This window comes from Phaseolus vulgaris, chromosome 9 (assembly GCF_051622355.1).
Source record: "Phaseolus vulgaris cultivar YP4 chromosome 9, ASM5162235v1, whole genome shotgun sequence".
Lineage (NCBI taxonomy): Eukaryota > Viridiplantae > Streptophyta > Magnoliopsida > Fabales > Fabaceae > Phaseolus > Phaseolus vulgaris.
The window spans coordinates 32,233,907-32,255,018 of NC_143506.1; the positions used below are offsets into that span (position 1 = coordinate 32,233,907).

The 21,112-nt window shown below is 31.5% G+C and overlaps 1 protein-coding gene across 2 annotated transcripts; it reads right to left on the bottom strand.

The window, feature by feature from the left end:
- Nucleotides 1-784: 784 nt before the first annotated feature.
- On the bottom strand, nucleotides 785-8,413 carry HBP5 (SOUL heme-binding family protein). Of its 2 annotated transcripts, none has more exons than XM_068624630.1 (8): nucleotides 7,803-8,413; nucleotides 7,579-7,716; nucleotides 7,147-7,215; nucleotides 6,967-7,038; nucleotides 6,518-6,600; nucleotides 6,307-6,438; nucleotides 5,918-6,131; nucleotides 785-1,144 (listed from the first exon to the last, which is right to left on the bottom strand). In XM_068624630.1, the coding sequence occupies exons 1-8, from the start codon at nucleotides 8,292-8,294 to the stop codon at nucleotides 1,100-1,102; spliced, it is 1,245 nt and encodes a 414-aa protein (XP_068480731.1). In that variant the 5' UTR covers nucleotides 8,295-8,413; the 3' UTR covers nucleotides 785-1,099. The 2 variants fall into 2 exon arrangements, with proteins under 2 accessions (XP_068480731.1, XP_090151228.1); XM_090295102.1 differs by having other exon boundaries at nucleotides 7,579-7,712; nucleotides 7,803-8,338.
- Between the last annotated feature and the right edge of the window lie 12,699 nt (nucleotides 8,414-21,112).

Genomic DNA, 21,112 nt, shown 5'->3' on the forward strand with positions numbered 1-21,112 from the left:
TTAATTTTTTTAATTCTAAAATATGAAAGTTTAAATTTGTGATTTTTTCATTCTCAAATGTATAATTCAAAATATAAAATTTATATTTCAGAATATATAATTCATAATATAAAATTTTGTAGATAGTACAATAAAAAAATACAAACTTGTATTTTGGATTATAGAATCTGAAATGGATAATTTCAGTATTTTTTAGAGTAAATTTTTTTTGACATAATAAGATACATAAACCTTCCGATCAATCTTATGTCATTTTTCAACACAGGAAGTCTTCAATCAATTTGTTAGCAGAAGGCCATTTGTAAAAACTTATTTTACTACAATCAAAATTCCAAATTGATACAATGCCTTGCACACCAAAGGAAAGACGAAAATAACAAAAACGAAATGAACTTTCTTCTCTATCATTAATTAAGAGAAAAAGACCTTATAAGAAGCATTGCATGCACTGAATGATCAATTATAGTGTGATATTAGTTGTGATTCTAACAAAAATATTCCTAGTTGACAAAGACATGACAACTCATAATGCAGTCAAAAATAATCTCTTGTGGATCTTGAATAGATAGGCTCATTATTAGACAAGTTGAATTCGAATCACTTCATTAACAAGCTTATTATATTTACCTTTAGTATCTGTCTAACAAAAGAATTTTAGTTGACAGAGATATGACAACTCATAATGTAGTTATACATAATCTCTGAAACATTTAGACTCCCATTATCAAAAAGTTATGAGCTTGAATCACTTCATTAACAAAAATGAACTTATTAACATATAACATTTGCAAATAAAAAAATGTAGCACTTTTTCTTTTGTTGAATTATGCCATACATAAAGTTCTTGTAATAAAGAACAAGTGAAACTTACACTTACAGTTCTCTTAGAACTTGATTAGTTGTAGCTAATAAACATGTACCTTAATCATCTCCTATTTAACTTTTTTACAAATTATATTTCCTACTTTTGCTTCCAAGCATTCCTCATTCTTCACAAGAGAATCTTTAACAATATTTATCATATACTCAGCCAAAGATATGATGGAGAAACTAGTTGTGTGTACTGATAATAAAAGCAGCTACGATTACTGCATTGATGCTAATCCAGCGAGAAATCATTTAGCCATATGAGCACTTCATTCCTCTTCCATGTCATGAGACACAAAACAAATGAACCAACTGTTACTAATTAAGCCGACAGACATAAAATTAGTGTAACTTTGAAAAGGATAAATTAGATCTTTATTGAAAGTGAAGTAATTCTACTATTGACCATGGATAGAGAAGATTTAAAATAGTTTTAAATAAATAATTATTTTAAATTAAAATTTATTTTATTTGTTGATCTTTAGAAATAAGAAAACTGTTTACATTTTCTTTATTGTGAAAAATAGGTTAAACAACAATTTTTGTAATTGGACCTATTAATAAGTTAATGAGTGCGAATAATAAAGGGCTAAGAAACAAGATGCCAATGAGAGTCATTTAAGCTCAATTGAGCTTACAAAGGTTTCGTCCGAAGCATGCAAGTTAAAGGAAAGAAAAATCAAGTAGAAGCAATGTTTTTTTTTATCATCAAAAAATAAATGAATAAAAGAAGACATTTCAGGGGTGTCTCAACTCTTATATAAGAGTCCAAAAGCAGCAAAAGAAAGCAACTAAGAATCTATAGAACATGCTTTAAGATTTTATATGAATATAACTTTGTCTAAGTACTTTATCATCTTGAAGAAGCTCTTTATATGTCAAAGGCAATACATATAAAAGGTGCTAAAATGTTTTGGAATGGAAGATGTTAAGAGTGTGAGCACAACTCTAACAACATTGATACGTCTTTCACAGTTCAATTCTACTAAAACTTATTCAGAGAAAGAATAATTTACTTGTTCTCCTTATGCTAGTGTAGTGGAGAATCTAAAGTATGTGATTGAGTGCATGGACAAGATTGATACTAAGGACTGAAGTGAATAAGATTGACACAAAATGGAATCTTGGGAATATGTTCACGAAGCTAGTTACAAAAAGTAAGTTAATGTACTACTTGAACTTGTTGAATGCTGATTATTGGGAATAACTTCAAGGGAAAGAGGTTGCAATCAAAGCTAAGTTTTGCAAGATCATATGGTATATTGAACTCTTTCTAGGGCAGAGTATATGATGATAGAGAGCTTCTAGTACTAGATGGTCTGACGGAGCGATAAATCGTCTGGTGTCTAATAATCATTGTATCAATTTAGGTTTCTATTTGTACTGTAACTATCTCATCCCCTTTATAAGGGTGAACTGTATGTGTTCCAAGATGATGCAATGCTGACTCAATAATAAGGTTGTATTCGTTTCTATCTTTGTTACTCGTTCTTTGTTCTTCATCTCAACTTTGGTGTGAATTGCTATATTTGCATAATTCTTCTATTGTTCTTTAGTGCTCATTTGACACCTCATGGAAAACAGTTGCAATATTGGCGTTAGAAAACCAATACCCATCTTGGAAGGGTTTCTTAGAAGCCTTGGTGAGTTTGGAGGAAAGGGAAAAAGAACAATTTTTGAGAGGTTGGCATCTTTGAGACAAATAAGGGGAGTACATGATTATGTTCAAGAATTCAAGATCTTGGTTACTCAAGCCACACCCAATGGAGAAAATAAATTATTGGGGTATTTCTTAGTTGGACCACTCCACGATATTCAAATTTTGTTACACCTACATGACATAAAGACCTCACACGAGCCATGGTGGTAGCCTATAACATTGAAAAAGCCATAATTCATGTGTAGAATTTTGGGAACGTGCAAGGGAGAAGTGCAAGTTTGGGTTTTAAATATCACAAAAGTGGAGGAATCATACCCTGAGTTGGGATTGTTGGGGGTGCAAATAGTTTTAGGATGTCAAGTGATAGATCTAAAAATTCTTGAGGGCCAATTTGTTTTGTGACTAAACAAGGTTTTATAGGGCTACAAAGTACGGGCACTTGTACTACTATGATGAGTTTTCCAGAAGAATATACTAAAGAAGATTATTTTATTATGGAATGGCCTTAGGGCTAGGACACTAACATCGTGAAAAAAGCGTTAGGGTGATATTTTAGCTAAGGGTAACAATTAATGAGAAGTGGGAAATAGCAAGAACGGAAGGTGTGAACTGGAATTAAGAAAAGAGAGAGGGAATTCTTTATATGAATTGTTAATCGGTCGATCTTTCGATATGCTCAACAAGGGGATTAACCCAATTTCAACCAATGAAGTTGAAAAGAGAAGTATAGGGCAATAAGTGCTAACTCAGAATCCAAAAGAAAGAATCAAGAACCATAAAAGGAGAACGTATTTGACGAAAGACAAGCTTAAGTACATTACTAAATGTCCTAAAATTTCCCTTAGGGATGATGCGTCAAAGGAAAAAAATACACAAAAGACAAGTGGAAGCTTCTACTCCACCAATTGTGCCCAAAAGAACAAAAACAAATCAACCAAGGTTGAGGACAAAGAGGTTAGTTGATAGCAAAATGGCGCAACCAACGAGGTTAACACATCAAATGATTTTCTCCAACAACTTGTTAAGGAGAGTCAAGACTAGTACAAGTGTAATAAAGGAAGCACATAGACACTTGATGTTTATATTGATTCATCCCAACACTGGGCTATATTCAATTCTCCTGTACAAAGTTGTAAGGAGTTTCACTACTCAAATAATAATTACAAGTATTCCCTATGTCACTTTAGCTTACAACGAATATACAAAGTCACTCCTGGTTATCCCTTTTATCTCCCCCTAAGATAAAGAATACAAGTAATCCTTTTTTTAAGTCACTTATGGTTTTCCCAATCCAAGTATTATATATTGCTACCTCTGGCTACAAAAAAAGGTGTTGCTTAAGATATAAGGATAACTCTCAAAATAGAGGATGTACAAGTAAACACTCTCTATATCTTCTATAAGACGTATTGTGATCTAGAACTTAAAAGACTTGAAGCAGTAATGAATGGAAAGTATATTGATATTCGACATAAGATCGTTAGTTGGTTTTGCATATTTATTGAAATCTAAGATCGTTATGACTTGAGTGAGGATCTTTTGACATGTGTTAGAGTTGTAGCAAAGGTTGGTAAGCTTTTAGGTAATAAGGATCTTTGTTTCCCTTAAGTTGCTATGCTTCAAAGTACCTTTAGTACCGAATATCATTTTCTTGTACGACAACACCCATTTTAGCATACAACAACTAAAAGTTAGTTTGTTGTGTTAGAGACTTTATCGAATATGCGAGTCAACAAGCTAATGGCTTCTTGAGACGAATTTGCATTTTATTATAGAACTTCATCTTGAGTCTTGTGACTTCTGATGTATGACCTTCTAATGAACATCATTTAGAAGTCATGTGAGAAAAGACGATATGATGAATTAACAAAGTCTAAGCTTCTTATCACATGATAGTCATGTAGTCCTTCATAATGAAAACACTTGAAACAAAGATATTAGTTCATCAAAACTAGACATTATGTGTTATGATCAAAACCTTGAGTTATCTATATTGTCATTTTATGGGAAGACTAGACTGTCTTTGATTAGACAGCGGAGGTAAGACTGTTCAGATTAGATTTCTTAATGATTAGATCGTTTGTGTTGAAGAAAGGGAACAAAACCTAGTTTGTGGTAGCTTGTCATGTATGTCAAAGGAGCAAATATCAGGCCTCTTCGCCAGTTGGATTGTTGCAGCAATTGCCCATTCCAAATGCCATTTGGGAGGATATAAACACAAATTTTGATATGGGCTTCCAAGTTCAAAAGAACTTGATGCGGTTCTAGTTGGGGTGGACAGGTTAAGCAAGATGTGCACTTTATCTTGCTTACACACCCATATTTTGCTAGGTCTGTTGCTGAGGTTTTTGTTAAAGAAACATACAACTACATGGGGTTCCCATTTCTATTATCAGTTACAGAGACCTCACTTTCATGAGTCATTTTTGGAAGGAACTTTTCAGATTGCAAGGTACTAGTTTAAATGAGTACAACCTATCACCTGAATCTGAAGGACAAACAAAGGCTTTAAATAGAATCTTGGAGAACTATCTTAGGCGCTTCACTCCAAAACAACCGGTGTTGGGCATATTTTATTCCGTGTAGAATTCTAGTATAATTCTTTCTTTAAAAGCTTTATGCAACTTTGAGGTAGTGTATGAGAGATCACCACCTTCTTTGACCAAGTTTGTACCTAGGCAAACTTTAGTGGAAGCCCTGACTCACAAATTTAATGGGTAAAAATGAAGCATTGTGCAAATCCTCCATTAACAATCAATTCCCTGATTGGCTAGGAAAACTTCTAAAACAGGCTACTTAGGAGGACAAATCCTTCATTAGTAATAAATTCCTGATTTCCACCTTGAGGACAAAGTTCTTTTTCTTTTTGACGGAGGGATGTATTGTTAGAAAAAATTTCAAAGAGTGAAATAAACCTCTACATTGTTATTATAGAAGGAGAAAAAGGGTCAAATTATAATTTTGGAGTGGGAAACTGAGTTCTAAATAAGCCCCTTTTTGTGTTTGGGAGGCAATTTTTAGATAATTGTTTTAACTAGATTTTTTCAGTGTGAAAATGAGTGTTCCTTTTCGGAGTATGCTTGTATACTTGTGCTTTTTTATGAGTTTGTTTATTAAATATATAGAGGAAATTCGTATAGTTATCATTGTTATGTGTGCGAAGTTGGTTCTTGATTAGGATTTTTTTTCTTGAATAGAGTTCTAGCACGCTCCCATCCAAAATATAGGGATAATCCTCGTTCCTTCTTTTTTATTATTGTCAAATCTAATCTCTATAGCTAAATAATTCATCCAAAGTGTACATCAGGTATCTATACTGAGATGTTACAGTGGAGCAAGCACACACATGTTAGAAATCGACAGACAGAATCAAGCAGGATTTTAGCATACCATTATAAAGGTCCATGTTCGGCCTGGATCATTGTATCGTGCAAACAAGCAACCAAGCTGGGGTTTAAGACCATCTTTAATGATATTAGAGCGCAGGATTTTCTCCTTTTCACAAACAATATCCTCTGTGGGCTTACCACTAAACTTCATTACTGCAGCAATGCCTCCTTCATTCTTTCTCAAGTGAACTGTTTCTTGATTTGGACTCGGTAAACTGGTCAAGATTAAACAGTAAGCACAATCCTTTAAATTCAACTAAAGATTATTCCTTTTTTATGTTTATATACTATTTTCCACAAAACTTCATTTCTCTATTAAGCTAAGACACCAATGTCTTACTACAAAACTTGTTCAAATTTTTAAGACAAGAAAAAAATCAGTAGACATACCTTTCTGTTTCTTTGTCTAATGGAAGAACTATTTGGATTGAAACTTTGGACAGGTTAGCATCATTGGTTTGAGTGAATACAGGAGTAGTCATTGGTATCTTCTCCTTCGTGGAGTTCTTTCCAAATATATATCTGTGTATGTAGGGGGATGATTAACGTAAGGCTGACTCTAAGAACAAATGAAGCTTCATTTTGAATTTATAAGTCTTACCCAGCAACATCATTAAAGCCTGTAGACCCAGATAGCTTGTCTCCATTTGTTTCGACTACTATGAAGGGATCATACTGTCTAACCTGTTTCATCATTAAAAGTGAAAATATAATGCATCAGATAACAATAGCAAAGATTCAATATGGCACTCGTACATATACTAATCTTTATATTTTTCCAATTGATAATGTTGCATGCTGGTTGTTGAAATGATGAAACAATGATTTGTAGGTGAAGGTTTCATATGTAGTAGTTTGGTGCAGTAGCGTTGGAGTAGATGAAATCACAACAGTGAATTTTTACCTCTGTATTTAAGCAGAGCATTAATGTAATCATTTAAACAAATTTGCACGTTATTTTATCTTGAATTAGACTAATACATTAGAAATGAAGATAATAGCTGAAACTATCAATGAAAATCAAGTTTATTGATGAATGACACGATTGACCTCATAATTTGCCGTCCTTTTCAATACTTGATATTTGGGTGATTCTAATTCCGGTGTCTTGTAAATCCTCAACTGCAAAGTGTCAAGCCTTACTAGTTAGAATAATCTTCGGAAGAGTTCAACTTTATGAGAGTGAAGGTCCAAAACATACATAGATTGATTGTGAAACAGAAGGGATACCTGTCTGATTACATCCAACAGACCTTCGAAAGAAAAATAGTCATTTTTCTGAATTGAATCCCAAAAGTCCTGGAAAAATTGAGGAATAAGAAGTTCAATGCCATATGAAATTGGCAATATCCCTCCATTTAAAAAATGTAAAAATAATGCTGTTTAAGCACTGTTACATAAGATGCAAATATTTGTTAAGCGAACTACCAAAGTGAAAAATATAAAAGAACACTAAACATGGTAGTCTATCCACTCTAAAAACTCATAATTTGATAGCATAGTACTAAGAAGTGGATTTTAAACATAATTCAGGTTTATAAACAGCTTATAACATAAGTTTTACACTCACTTAATGTATAAATGAAAAGTCTTTGACTAAATGTGGAATCTCCAACACATATCATCACTACTAGATAGAGATAATTGGAACTTGGAACTTACCATATGGCTACAGAACTTGCCATTTTCTGGGTTAATGCCCATTACGGATGTTCCAGTAAAGATCAGTTCAGGTTTCCAAGGAAGTACAAAGAATTTCATAACCATGGTCCACCTAGTAGTTATCTCATACGCTCCTGTCTATAGCAACTCCATTAGTCCAACAGAACAAATTCTAGAATATAGCGAAGAAGACACGATGAAGTGAAGTTAAATTTGAAACCGACCGGTTTGACCCAATGCAACTGAAACTGGGGCTTGAATAGTGTTTTGAGAAGGGCAATGTTGAACAGGTAGCCGCTCAAAGTATCGTGTCTGGTGATTGGGTCTCGAAAGAAGACACGTTCGTCATAGGCCGTTTTGTCGATACCTTGATCATCGAAGAGGTGTGGAAGATCGTCATAGAGAAATCCCACGAGTTGTTGCACGTCGAACGTCTTGGGTGGGCTTTGCTCCGCTAAGCTCGATTGAATGGTCCACTTGAAGCGGTTGCTGTGTTTTACATTGAGAGCAGGTTTTCGGGGCTTCGGAGGAGGTGGGAGGTGCCGCCGTAGGCTAACGGCGGCGCTTGTTGGGCCGGGACTGGCGCAGGGCGTGGGGAACGGGCGTGAAGTTTGGTGGGAGAGGATGGAAGTGGCCATGGGTATGGAATCTGAAGACAGTGAATCCTGGCCACACGCCAAATAATTGGAGAAGCCATGGACCAAGGTAGTCCACATGCGTACGTGAGTTTCACTCAAACACCATTTTGTGTGAACATCCCTCTATCACTTTTTAAAAAATAATATATTTTTTTCAGAAATGTTTGAGTTGTGAAAGTATCAGTTTAAGATTTTTCAAAATTTCATCCTTTTTTTATCGGTTATATTTTGATGAGTCCGGATATTTGAAAGTAATGGAGTTGTTCCACCATATGGCAAAAGTAATAATATTTTATTTAGAATTGTGGCATCAGTGAAAATATTTTAAAAAATTTAACATTTGGGTGGAAGGGTTAGAATGTGAAATTAGGTTATAATAAATTGGGATTCTAGCTGCACCGTTCCTCTTTCACTTTGTTCTTTATTTTGCTTTCTTTTTCGTGCTTTTTTCCTTCATTCTTCAGTCCTCTTTTGTGCTTTTCTCCTTCATTCTTCAGTGTCTTGTTGTTCTCCTTCATTCTCGAATGCCTTGCTGCTCTCCTTCAGTTGTCCATTGTCGTGTTTTTCTCCTCTAGCATCCTCTTCCACCTTCTTCTCAAGTTTTCTCTTCTACCTTCTCTTCCACCATTTGTCACTTGTGCATCTCTTTTCACGGTGGTTGGGTTTAGGGATTGCTGACCAAAGGTAATACATTTTCTATTAATTTCTTTATAAAGTGAAGCATTCATGTGGTGACCCTAGTACGAATATGGACTGACCCACATTACACTTCCTGCACAGACCTAGGGAACACATTTTATGGAAATCTCAAGTGAGTGTTCGTGTTGGTTGGGGAGGGATATGAGGTGGGGAGAAAGTGGGTTAAATGAGGCCTTTAAAGGCCATGAGAGTAGGACAGTGTCAAGTAAGCACAAAATTCACTCAACTAAGAGGGTGGCAGTATGTGGTGACCCTAGTAGAAATATGTGGTGACCCACATTACACTTCCTGCACAGACCTAGGGAAACTTTTTCTGGAAATGTGAAGTGAGTGTTCGTGTTGGTTGGGATGGGGCATGAGATGGGGATAAAGTGGGTTAACTCAGGTCTTTAGAGGTCATGAGTGTAAGACAATGTCAGGTGAGAACAAAATCACTCAACTTAAAGAGTGACAATATGTGAGGGAAACATTTTTCTAGAAATGTCAAGTGAGTGTTCCCGTTGGTTGGGATGGGGCATAAGGTCAGGAGAAAGAGGGTTAAATGAGGTCTTTAGAGGCCATGAGAGTAAGACAGTGTAAATAACCACAAAATTCACTGAACTTAAAGAGTTACAATATGTGGTGACCCTAGTACGAATATGTGGTCACCCACATTACACTTCTTGCACAGACCCAATGAAACTTTTTCTAAAAATGTCGAGTGTTCGTGTTGGTTGGGGTGGGGCATGATGTGGGGAGAAAGTGAGTTAAATCAGGTTTTTAAAGGCCATGAGTGTAGGATATTGTTAAGTAAGCACAAAATTCACTCAACTTAGAAGGTGACAATATGTGGTGATCCTAGTAGGAATATGTGGTGACCCACATTACACATCTTGCACATACCCAATGAAACTTTTTTTAAAATGTTAGGTTTGTGTTGTTATTGTTTAGGGTAGGGAATAGTCTAAGTTGTTTGTTATGTGCCTTGTGTTGACCCAAAGTCAATTCATTGCACAAGCACATTTACAGAATACATTATCTCTAAATTGTTTTATTTTTTAAAGATTGGGGTTGTTTCATTCTTGTTGGGTTTTGGATGACTTATTCATTGTTCAATTAATATGTTTTGTAGGATATAATGTCAACTCAGGAAAGTAGTCATGATGCAAAATCTGTTGTGGATGATAAAGTTTGATTTTGAAGATGGTTAGTTTTTTAAGGCAGACGATGAAATCACATACTTAGTAAACTGTATATGTATTTATAAATGCAGGTGTTTAGGGATTATTGCAGACCAAAGTTTTTGGGAAGTTTGAACAAAATCTTAAGTGGTGAAGAAAAGTGTATTATTCAGTCAACCCCCTTTTAAGAGAGTTATGTTGTAGGTGGGTGGAGAGGAGTCACGGTTTTGTAGTCAGTTCTACAGTTGTCCTGTTTACTATGCTAGATGTTTGTTTAGGTATAGGTCTTAGAGTTGTGGGAGACAAATTTGACTTAGCAAAAACAGAAAGCAATTGTAAGAGTGGGGTTTTTTTTTCAAAGTAGTGGTGTATTTGTGAAAATGATTTATGATGAAATTGTTAAACGTCTCAACGAATATTCCATATATGACTTTTGCAGGTTGTACATTTTGTTAGGAATGTTAGAGTTTTTATTTCCAAGTAAAATGGGTTTAGTTCCTGGTGGGCTGTTTAGTGTTGTGGATGATCTGGGCGAATTGGGTAGGTTTAATTGGGGAGGTTTAGTTTATGAATTTTTGGTTAAGAGTTTGTCTTTAGCTTCATTGTGTATGAGGAGGAAAAGTAATGTGAATATATTCATGTTGGTGGTTGTGTCTACTTGAAGCATGTAATTTAAAATGTTTAGTTGGCATGTGTAATGATTTTCCATCCATTTTATGGTTCCTGACATTAATTTATGACATGAATTGTGTACATATGGGCTCTTGAACATTTGTTCTTTTACAAGCGCCAAGTGTCGAGGATTGGAAATAGATATCCTCGTATTACACATTAGATGGAAGTTAGGTTGGGTGATATTGAAATTGCTTATGGACTGCAACAGAATGTGGTTTGTACAGTACATTGAAATTTTCTATTAAATATAGAATAGTTATTTTTTTCATTTATGTTGGTATTTTTTTGTGTGCATGAAAAAGTTATTGTGGACTTATCTGCGTCCAATGAAGAGCTGCAAAATGAGTTCGTTCAAGAAGCATTTAAGGGAGTTGGACGTGGATTTACTACTAACATGTAAAAAAAAAAGACCTTGGTAAAATGAAGGCGAAATTCGTTGATATGCTTTACTAAGCGAAGGAAGAAGAGGTTGTCATCCGCAAATTCATTTGTGTTTACTTCACACTATCCTACTCTCATGGTCTCTAAAGACCTCATTTAACCCACTTTCTCCCCACCTTATGCCCCTTCCCAACCAACACGAACACTCACTTGACATTTCCAGAAAAAGTTTCATTGTGCATGTGTAATAAGTGTAATGTGGTTGACCACATAGTCGTACTAGGGTCACCAATATTGTCACTCTCTAAGTCCAGTGAATTTTGTGGTTATTTCACACTGTCCCACTCTCATGGCCTCTAAAGACCTCATTTAACCCACTTTCTCCCCACCTCATGCCCCTCCCCAACCAACACGAACACCCACTTGACATTTCCAGAAAAAAAAAATCACTGGGTCTGTGCAGTAAGTGTAATGTGGGTCATCATATATTCGTACTAGGGTCACCACATATTGTCACTCTCTAAGTTTAGTGAATTTTGTGCATACATAGTTACACAAACTAAGTAAATGAAAATATATATTTTAACAATATATTCCACAAAAGAACAAGTCATACTCCATAAAAAAAAAATATTAAATACAGACAATTATGACCACATCAGATGTAGTTTTTTTGTATATTCTAATTCTAACCAATTCCTCCTATTTGTGTATCCTAACATACTACTATCAAATCAAATACTACAATAACATAAAGCCAAATACAGAGCCACCAAGTAACCCCAACATGAAATACCAAAATATATTGTCTTAAGTGTGTGTGTGTGTGCAAGAAATTGACTTTGGCTCATACAAGGGTAAGAACATGGAAAATAACACGGATCACCCAACACAAATCACACAACATGAATGTTTCACTTAATAAAGAAATGAATAGAAAATGTATTACCTTTGGTCACCAATCCTTAAACCCAATCGCCATGAAAAGAGATGCACAAGTGATGAACGGTGGAATAGAAGATGGAAGAGAAAGCTTGAGAAAAAGGTGGAAGAGGATGCTGGAGGAGAAGAGCACGACACTGGAGAACTGCTGGAGGAGAAGAGCACGACACTAGAGAACTGAAGGAGAACATCAAGGCACTGGAGAATGAAGGAGAACAACAAGGCATTAAAGAATGAAGGATAAGAGCACAGAAGAGGAAGCAAACTGAAGAACAAAGTGAAAGAGGAACGATGCAGCTAAAGCCCCAATTTATTATAACATAATTTCACATTCTAACCCTTCCACCCAAATGTTAAATATTTTCACGGGCCTTACAACTCCAAATAAAATATTATTAGTTTTTTCTACATGGGCGATTGTATGCTGGAGCAACTCCATTACCGGTTGTTCAACCATCATTTTTGTAATCTAATTGATGAATAACCATATAACTAGAGAGAATGAGAAAGAAAAAATAAAAGACAACAAAAAATAAAAAAGAAAAGGATAAAACTAAGAAATAATAAAACAAATAGTTAAAGCATAAAGAATGAAAATGACAAACAGGTACCAAAGAGAAGCACTCTCTTTGAAGAAACATGGAACTTATAATTATTGTCAAAAGCTTATATGATGGGAATTGGCTACAAAGGTGAGAATTTATTTTGTTAGTAAAATTGAATATGAGTTGGTGTATATGAATACGTGTTTATTAAATATTATTTGTTAATTTGATCAAATGGTTAGTTGATTTGTTTTTGCTAGTTATGTTGTTGGTAATGTTGGGTTTGTTAGTAGGTTAATTATGTTAATTGGGTTGGGTGAAATTTGGTTTAGAGAATGGTTAATGATAAGGGCATGAAGAGAAACCATTTAAGAGCTTAGGAAGAAAAACACCAGTAAGACCAAAGCTAAGGAACAATCCAATGAAAATTAAAAAAAAATACAATAGTTAAAAAGAGAAAATTACTAAAAGGATAAATTAGTACTTTAAACAAATCTTTTTTTTAGTAAATACAATTTATAATCTATGTGTGTTCAACTTAGTTAAATCTAGGTATCAAACATAATTCCTCCTTTTTTTTCTCAAAATCTTGGCACATTAGTATTATATACCGTGTCACCACCTCATGTAATTGAAAGAGTATGTTAGTTTTAGAAGGGAAGTTTAAGAGAACTTTAAAACTTTCTAGAAAAATATTTTAAAAGACAAATATGGTAAATAAACATATACTAGTTGAAAAATAATTTTCAAAATATTATTGTAAGGCTTTTCCAAGGACAATGAAACATAATCTAAATGTCTAATAGAAAAAATAATGAAGACTTTGTTTTTTTATATTGCTTCATTAAAAAAAACTCCTTTCAATTCTCCTTTAAATAAAAATAGAGATTCACATTAATTAGAAAATTATAAGTATTCTTTGTGTCACTTCTAACTTATACAAATACACAAAATGTAGTTCTTGGTTTATTGAACTCCTACAATAGGTCGTCTAGTGGTAGTAGACATAATCTATTGGAGTCCTCATATAGTTATAAATGTTATATATTAGAAGGTTGTTTGATGACACAACATGTAGTCATTTGATGAACCAATAGTTGTTTGTAAAATTTTGTTTAGTTACTTAAATTTCAGTTTTGTGCATCTAACTTCAAATTATAGGTTAGTAAGGAAAGTTGAATAAAGCTGAATTTTAAAAACATGTTTGAAATTTTTTTACAAGTGCCTATCACATAAGTGGGGGTCATCTGATGGATTTTATAAGTAGCATTCAGAAACCTTTTATAGAGAGATACAACGAGTGATACACATGTAAGAGATTATTAGTTCACCCAAACAAGGCTATGTTCAGTTCTTCAAACCTAAACAACAATATCCAAAATCATTACAAGTATTGTCACTACAACTCATGGCTTACAATTTAGTACAGATAGCAACAATAAAGTTGTCTGTAAGACCTTTCTAGGCAAAGTTTGCAAAGCCCCTCTAGATTTCCACTAAACTCATCGAGCATACAACACTTCTCTAGGCTAAGTACATAGAGTTTTTCTTGGCTACACAACAATAAAGTTATTTGATGCAAGGTTAACGCTCTTTAGAGTGGATATGAAATATAAATTTTATTTGCTCTTAGAGAATTACTTCACATACAAGTGAAGCCTTTATAATTTGATTTCTCAATCTCTCTCTAACTTAGTAATCTAGAGGACAAATAATTGTTATTGCATTAAGGCTTCTACCATTTTATCACCTGCAAGTGTAATGTTGACAATTTTTTCCTTATTATGTTCACCAATGTTCTTGCATGGTAGTTCTTTCCTTATAAAGGTATCCAAAAGGATAGTTGAGAATGCATATTTTTGGAGTCATTGCATGTCAGAGCTTTTCTTAGAAGTTCGTGTAGTTGGAGATGATTGAACCATATTTCTCTATCTCTACAAGTTACTTTATTACATTAACAATACCAAAAAGGTTTTTGATGCATTAGTTGGCAATTTTGGCAGTATCTTCACATGATAGTTTTTGTCAATTGAATGAATAAGTTAGATGTTATGACATCTTAAGGATGCTTTTAATGCAAAACACTTTTCAAGTTACATCTATTCCACTTGACTTAACATGTTTGAAGATTGATGCTAGCATGGGGGATATGTGTTAAACAATAGATGTAATAAGGATAAGGAATAGCTTGCTAAGGATGGAGAAGATGAAACAATAAGAATGAATACAAGAAGCATGATAAAGAAAAAATATAGAAGAAAATAAATCCATAAAGGGAGATTCACAATAGGAAAATTGAAAGATTTAGAAAAACAAATAAAAAAAACTCTAAAATTTGTAAAAGTCTTAGATCATAGAATATTTTGTGATCGTTTTGGAATATTCTACAATCCAAGAATTTCTAATATGTATGGACAATTCATGCATTTGGAGAAGACACATGAAGAGTTTCTAATCAACACATATCACTTTCATAAGTGTAAAATGGTTGTAACTACTTTACATGATTTTTCCTCATTCCATGTGTCACATGTGTCTCTTGAAAGTGTAATCATGATCTTTTCATTATTATACAAATTTATGTTTATAATTTTTTTCTACTAATTGAAGTTATGTTTTTTTTTATGTTGATGTAAGGTTAGTTTCAAATTAATATGATGGGGGAACTCAAGTTATTCCTAGGGCTTCTAATCAAACAACACGAAAAGAGTTATGTCATCCACTAGAAAAATATATGGTTTAGTTACCTTTTTGGTCTCTATTTTAAGGACCAAAAGTTAATTTCGTCTCTCAATTGTTAAAATGTTCAATATGGTCCAACGTTGTTTAAAGTGATTCAATTTGGTCCCTTTTGTAAATTGACTTCAATGGCATTAAGTTGATGATGATTAGACACACAAAGTGACACAATGTGGTACACATGGACAACTGCATAGTGGTTAGAATCATTAGGGTGAGATTTGCCCCTTTTATGTAGGAATGAGTGAAAACCCTTAACTCAAGTGATTATTATTGATTATGATATTTATATTATTTCAAGAAATTTCTTACAACACTTAAGACGCGTATTCTAAGTCAAAGTTTCTTTTTAGAGCATCTAACGAGAAAATGAAGGAGCTACAATAAGGAGATTTGCACAGACAATAAGGAAAGCATAATAAAGTTTCAATGATTAAAGATACATAGATATAAAAATATTTCAAAAGTTTAACAAATGATCAAGATGCATTGAAACCTTCATATCATAAGATTCATTTTAAAGCATCTAATACGAGAAAGATAAAATAGCACTATGAGATTTATGGAAAGTTCAACTGCAGAAGTTTCAAGCTTCAACATTCAATTATCAACAAATGAAGAAACATTTCAAAGCTTATATGTGATATTAGTTGGTTAAGATGCACAAATATCATCAAAGTTGAAGTTGCCTTATAAAGCATCTAATAATGATAAGACGAATTACAACAATCAAGATTCAATTAGATTATGTGTTAAGAGGATTAAAAACATTAACATTCATATTTTTACAAAGATAAAAACATTTCAAATTGCAACACATGTTCAAGACACACAAGAGATGATTTAGAGTAGAAGTTTCCATATGAAGCGTCTAACAAGCTTCAAATAGTCATATTCTAAAAACCATATAAAGACATTAAAACGAAGATGAAACACATAAAAGCGATATACAAGAATATCAAGTGAAATACAAGTTTGTGTGAGTGAAAAAGAAAGTGTGATTTGTAGAGATTATATCTACTACATAAGAGTGTCTAGTGAGTTGAGTTGTGTGTTAAACCTTCTAAATCCTTCACATTGTGAAGTATATCATCTAAGCTTACATTTTTCTCTATTTGAGAGTATTTTATCATATCTTGAGAGGTCTTATAGTGTCAAGGAAGATTAAAATTGGTGTACCTAGAGATGTTTATACATCTTCCTAGAGAGATGTTAAAACCCGATGTACCTGGAGATGTGTAGAATACTTGTACTTGGAGATGTGTAGAATACTTGTACCTTGAGAGGTGTAGAACTTGTACCTAGAGCTGTGTAAAATACTTGTACTAGAGAGGTGTTGAAACTCATTTAGTGAAAAGCTATTAAGCAGTTTGCTTAAGGGGATCGGACGTAACCTAAAAGATATGGTGAATCAATATAAATATGTACATATTTCTCTCTTCTCTTTGTTTGTTATATGCTATTATTTTATTTTATTTTTAAATTCACGAACTGAGTTCAAGTTCCATTCAACCCCTTATAGAGTTAGTTGTCCCTACAATAATTTTCATAAAACAAGAAATACACTTAAGAAAATGGAATTTACCTAAATAAAAACCTTCCTATTCCAAAAAAAATAAAAACCTTCCTATTCCAAAAAAATTATGAGAATTTCAGTTAGGTATATGAAATCAATTACCTATAGTTGAATAAATATTTCTCAAAATAGTATGATACCACTCAAGAATATGATACTAAACAAAATTTTATGAAAAGCAAGCTTTGATCTTGAAGAATCTAAATCTCACCACTTGAATTGAGATTAAAATCTGAAAAAACTCCACCAATACTTTTAGCAATTAAATAATGGCAATGTCGTGATTAGGAGAGGCAAGGTGATTTGTATTTGTTGAGAGGGCAGCATGAGTCACCCCACCACTATGAGAGGGCACGCGTGGTGTGCTGATGACCTTTATTTGGGGAACGCCTGAACACTACCACTGGTTCATATTCATTCTCTTTTTCATGTCCACCCAATCACTTATTCTTAATTCAATAATTTCATATTACCAAGTAAACACACAGTCCCTGTAACAAAATAAAACTCTCAGGCATCACTTCAACATCAAATTTCCACATCCATGACTCATACTGCTACCAACGACACCGCCCATGACGTTGCCTTCGGTTTGGAATCCTTGTTGGACGCTTGTCCCATGTGGCTACCAATACAAAAACAATTCTTTAAATAATAACCTTTTACTTTCATCCTCATAACAAAGTTACTATTATTTTTCCTCCACAGGGAAGTCTTTATGTTGTACTCATTAATAGTTCTTCTTTTGTCTCATTATCTTTTGTTTTTTAACATTTTTTTATCTTATATTGTATTTTTTTATTTTTTTTTATTTGGAAGGTTAGAATAAGGGTAGTGCCTCTCAACTCGGTGAGTTTAATCTTTTAATTGAACGGGGGAATAGATATGATAGAGTAAATTTGTATAGTGGGTGAAAAAATGAGGTTGTTTGGATTAAGATAAATATAATAAAAAGTAATTTTTTTTGAGGTTGTTTGGATTAAAATAAATATAATAAAAGATAATTTTTTTTTATAAAAGTTTGTGTGTGATTTTATATATATGATAAATTTAAAACTTTTAAAAATAATATATATATATATATAATTTATTTATATTATAATAAATTAATTTTAATTAAATAAAAAATAATAAGTTTATAATTAGTTAATAATTTTAATTTTATTATTACTAATATTATTTATAATTATTTTATTATAGTTATTATTTCATAAATTATTATTAATGTTTATAATTATTTTATTTTAATTATTATTTTATATATTTATTAATATTTTATTATTTAGTAATTATTATTGTTTATATTATATTATATAATTAATTTTATTTATTTTTTATAATATAAATATAATATGAATGAATTAATAATATAATATATAATATATATTTAATATAATAATTATAAAATATATATTTAATATAATATATATTTAACAATTGTTTCCTCACACATCTTTGCATATTTTTCTTAAGAAAGAAGAATAAAGGTTTTTTTTTGCATCATTTTATAGGTTTTAATCATTTTTTATTCCTTGATTTTTGCATTTTTATGCAATTTTTTTGCTTGTAAAAGTTCATGCTTAGAAAACAAACTGATTGTACAAGATCTACAACCTCCATTCATAAGAGAGATTGTGAAGTGGGTTGTACAGGTGATAATGTGCATGTAGAGCATATGCATATGGAGTGGTGCATGAGGAATAATTTTTTTAGAGACTAGTAGATAACAAGACTTAATTGGCATGTTTTTGTGTGTTAAGAAATAACTAAGATATTGAATATTGTTTTTTAAGGATCATGGTGAGTTAACATTAGTGTCACATAAATAGAAGTTAAATAAATTTAGGGTTTCACAAAATTACATTGAGGTTGTGGTACATAATTATAGCTTATTATCCTTATACTACAATAGTTATGAGATGACAAACAAAGTATTATTGACCATATAGAAACTAATAGCTTTCATTTGATTTTTGATGAGATGATCATTACACTAGATGATCTATCTACACTCCTTCACATTTCTATAGCGGGACAGATCTACATTTATCTTATTCTAGATGTGACAACAAGAATAGTGATCTTGATGGAGTTATTGGGCTTAGAGAATGGCAATGCCTAGACAAAAACTAGACAATGTCATGGTAGACGCATGAGATTGAGTTAGCTACTTATAACTTTTTGGCAAACATGCCAATTTTTTGTAAGTATAGTAAATGGAGAGAAGTTCAAGTATCAAATTCATAGATACTTGTTATATAAGTATTTATCATTAAATAAGAGAGAAAAAATTAAGACCTAATTTTATATAATGAAAGAATAAAGATAAAAGTAAGAAATTTATCTTATATTTGTATGAGTGATTTCAACCTTCCCAAAGAAATTAAAATACATTATATTTGAATTACTTTTTATTGAATTCTCTATATCTTCTAAATGTTTTGTTGGTATATAGTAAGTAAAATATCTTGCATTTAAATTTTCTTATTTGAATAAAATAATTGAATTTCTCTTTTAAGATAAATTTCATTTTCAAAATATTTCTTATAAAAATTTGAACTTCAATGCTATCCCTTTAAACTTGTTTAAAGAAGGTCATCGTGCACACCAAACATCTACACAAATATTCCACAACATCATGACATGTTATTTATCACATTTTTAGTACAAATAATAAAATATTTTACTCACTTTGTTTGTTGTGAAACCTTCACTACAATCCCTTTAAAACTTCACTACAATCCTTTAAACTAATTTTGTTTGTCGTTGAATCAAATTTCATCATATCAATAATTTCATCCATAATAGTTAACATATCAACTTCATTCGACATTTTACTCTAAAATTAGTCATCCATTATATCAAACATAATCATCATTACAACTTTTGATATCATAATTATTTTTGTCAAATAATAAATATTTCAACTTCCTTTTAGAACATGCAATCCAAAAGTTAAAAAATAATTTATGAATTACACAATTTGAAAGCCAAATACATATTTTTCATATTAGTAAATATGAAAGTATGTTATGAATTCCACAATTTGTAAGTAAAAATTCAAATAAGTATGTTATGAATTCCACAATTTGTAAGTAAGAATTCAAATTTTAGATTATAATCCAAAATTTCTCTAGTAAGTTACAATTGAAACTTAATACATTATTATTATGAATTGTATAATCCAAAATACAACAATTATTAGTTTAGATGGTTAGTATATAACTATATTGAATAAATAAAGTTGTTTTCTATTTTGAATGGCTCCATCTAAGAGTTTTAAAGCCTTAATCTCTAATAATATTTTTTTTTATCAAATACAATATTCAAAATAAGAACTCACAAGATACTAATAAAGAGTAACACAACAACATTTTTTTTTTGAAAATGGAAAGAGTTATAAATTAGAATAAAAAATGAGTATTTTTTAAAAATTGAAAAGTATAGGAAGAAAATATAAAAGTAAAAAATGGAAAATCCTAAAAAATATGCTAGTAATATATACAACAACTCATTTATTGTCATATTTAATCTATCATTTAATAATAATTTCACACACAATATATATATATATATATATATATATATATAATTTATATTCTATCATCACTTCTAAAAATTTATCTTTTAATATTTTGTTCTAGTTTTAGCAACAATAATTTATAATTATTGATTTTTATTTAGATATTTCTTTCAGAGTTGAGTGATGAAAATAAGATTATTAAAAATATTATTAAGATTCAATTATATAAATGTATATTTTATTTATATTATAAGCTTGTTAATTTAGGTTTCATGAATTGATATAATAAGATTTTTTCTAACATATTGTTAGAATTTTTTATTAATAAATATAAATTATTTAAGTATTGATTTTTTATATTATTTTTTATAGGTTTTGAATCTCATATTTACTTATAGTTTTTTAACAAATATAATTTTGTTGTTATGATAGATGATTATTCAAATTTAAGTGTCAACATGTCAAGTTTCATAATAATTATGTCTAACATAATAGTTTTTTATAATAAATTAAAAGTGTTTTTTTTAAATAGATTAACGTTATTTAAATTTAAATTTTGCAGTCCGTCTATTTAAATTTACTTTAAGAAATATGCAATTTTATTTATTTTTATTCTTAGGAATCATACTCTTTAATCTATTAAGCTAGACTTTGTA

Bases quoted from the DNA above. Each gene is read 5' to 3' on its own strand.
- HBP5 (XM_068624630.1), bottom strand. From the start codon at position 8,294: ATGTGGACTACCTTGGTCCATGGCTTCTCCAATTATTTGGCGTGTGGC. The intron at 7,717-7,802 runs GTCGGTTTCAAA...GAGTTGCTATAG, and splicing joins AGTTGCATTGGGTCAAACCG to ACAGGAGCGTATGAGATAAC. The intron at 6,439-6,517 runs GTAAGACTTATA...CTACATACACAG, and splicing joins GGCTTTAATGATGTTGCTGG to ATATATATTTGGAAAGAACT.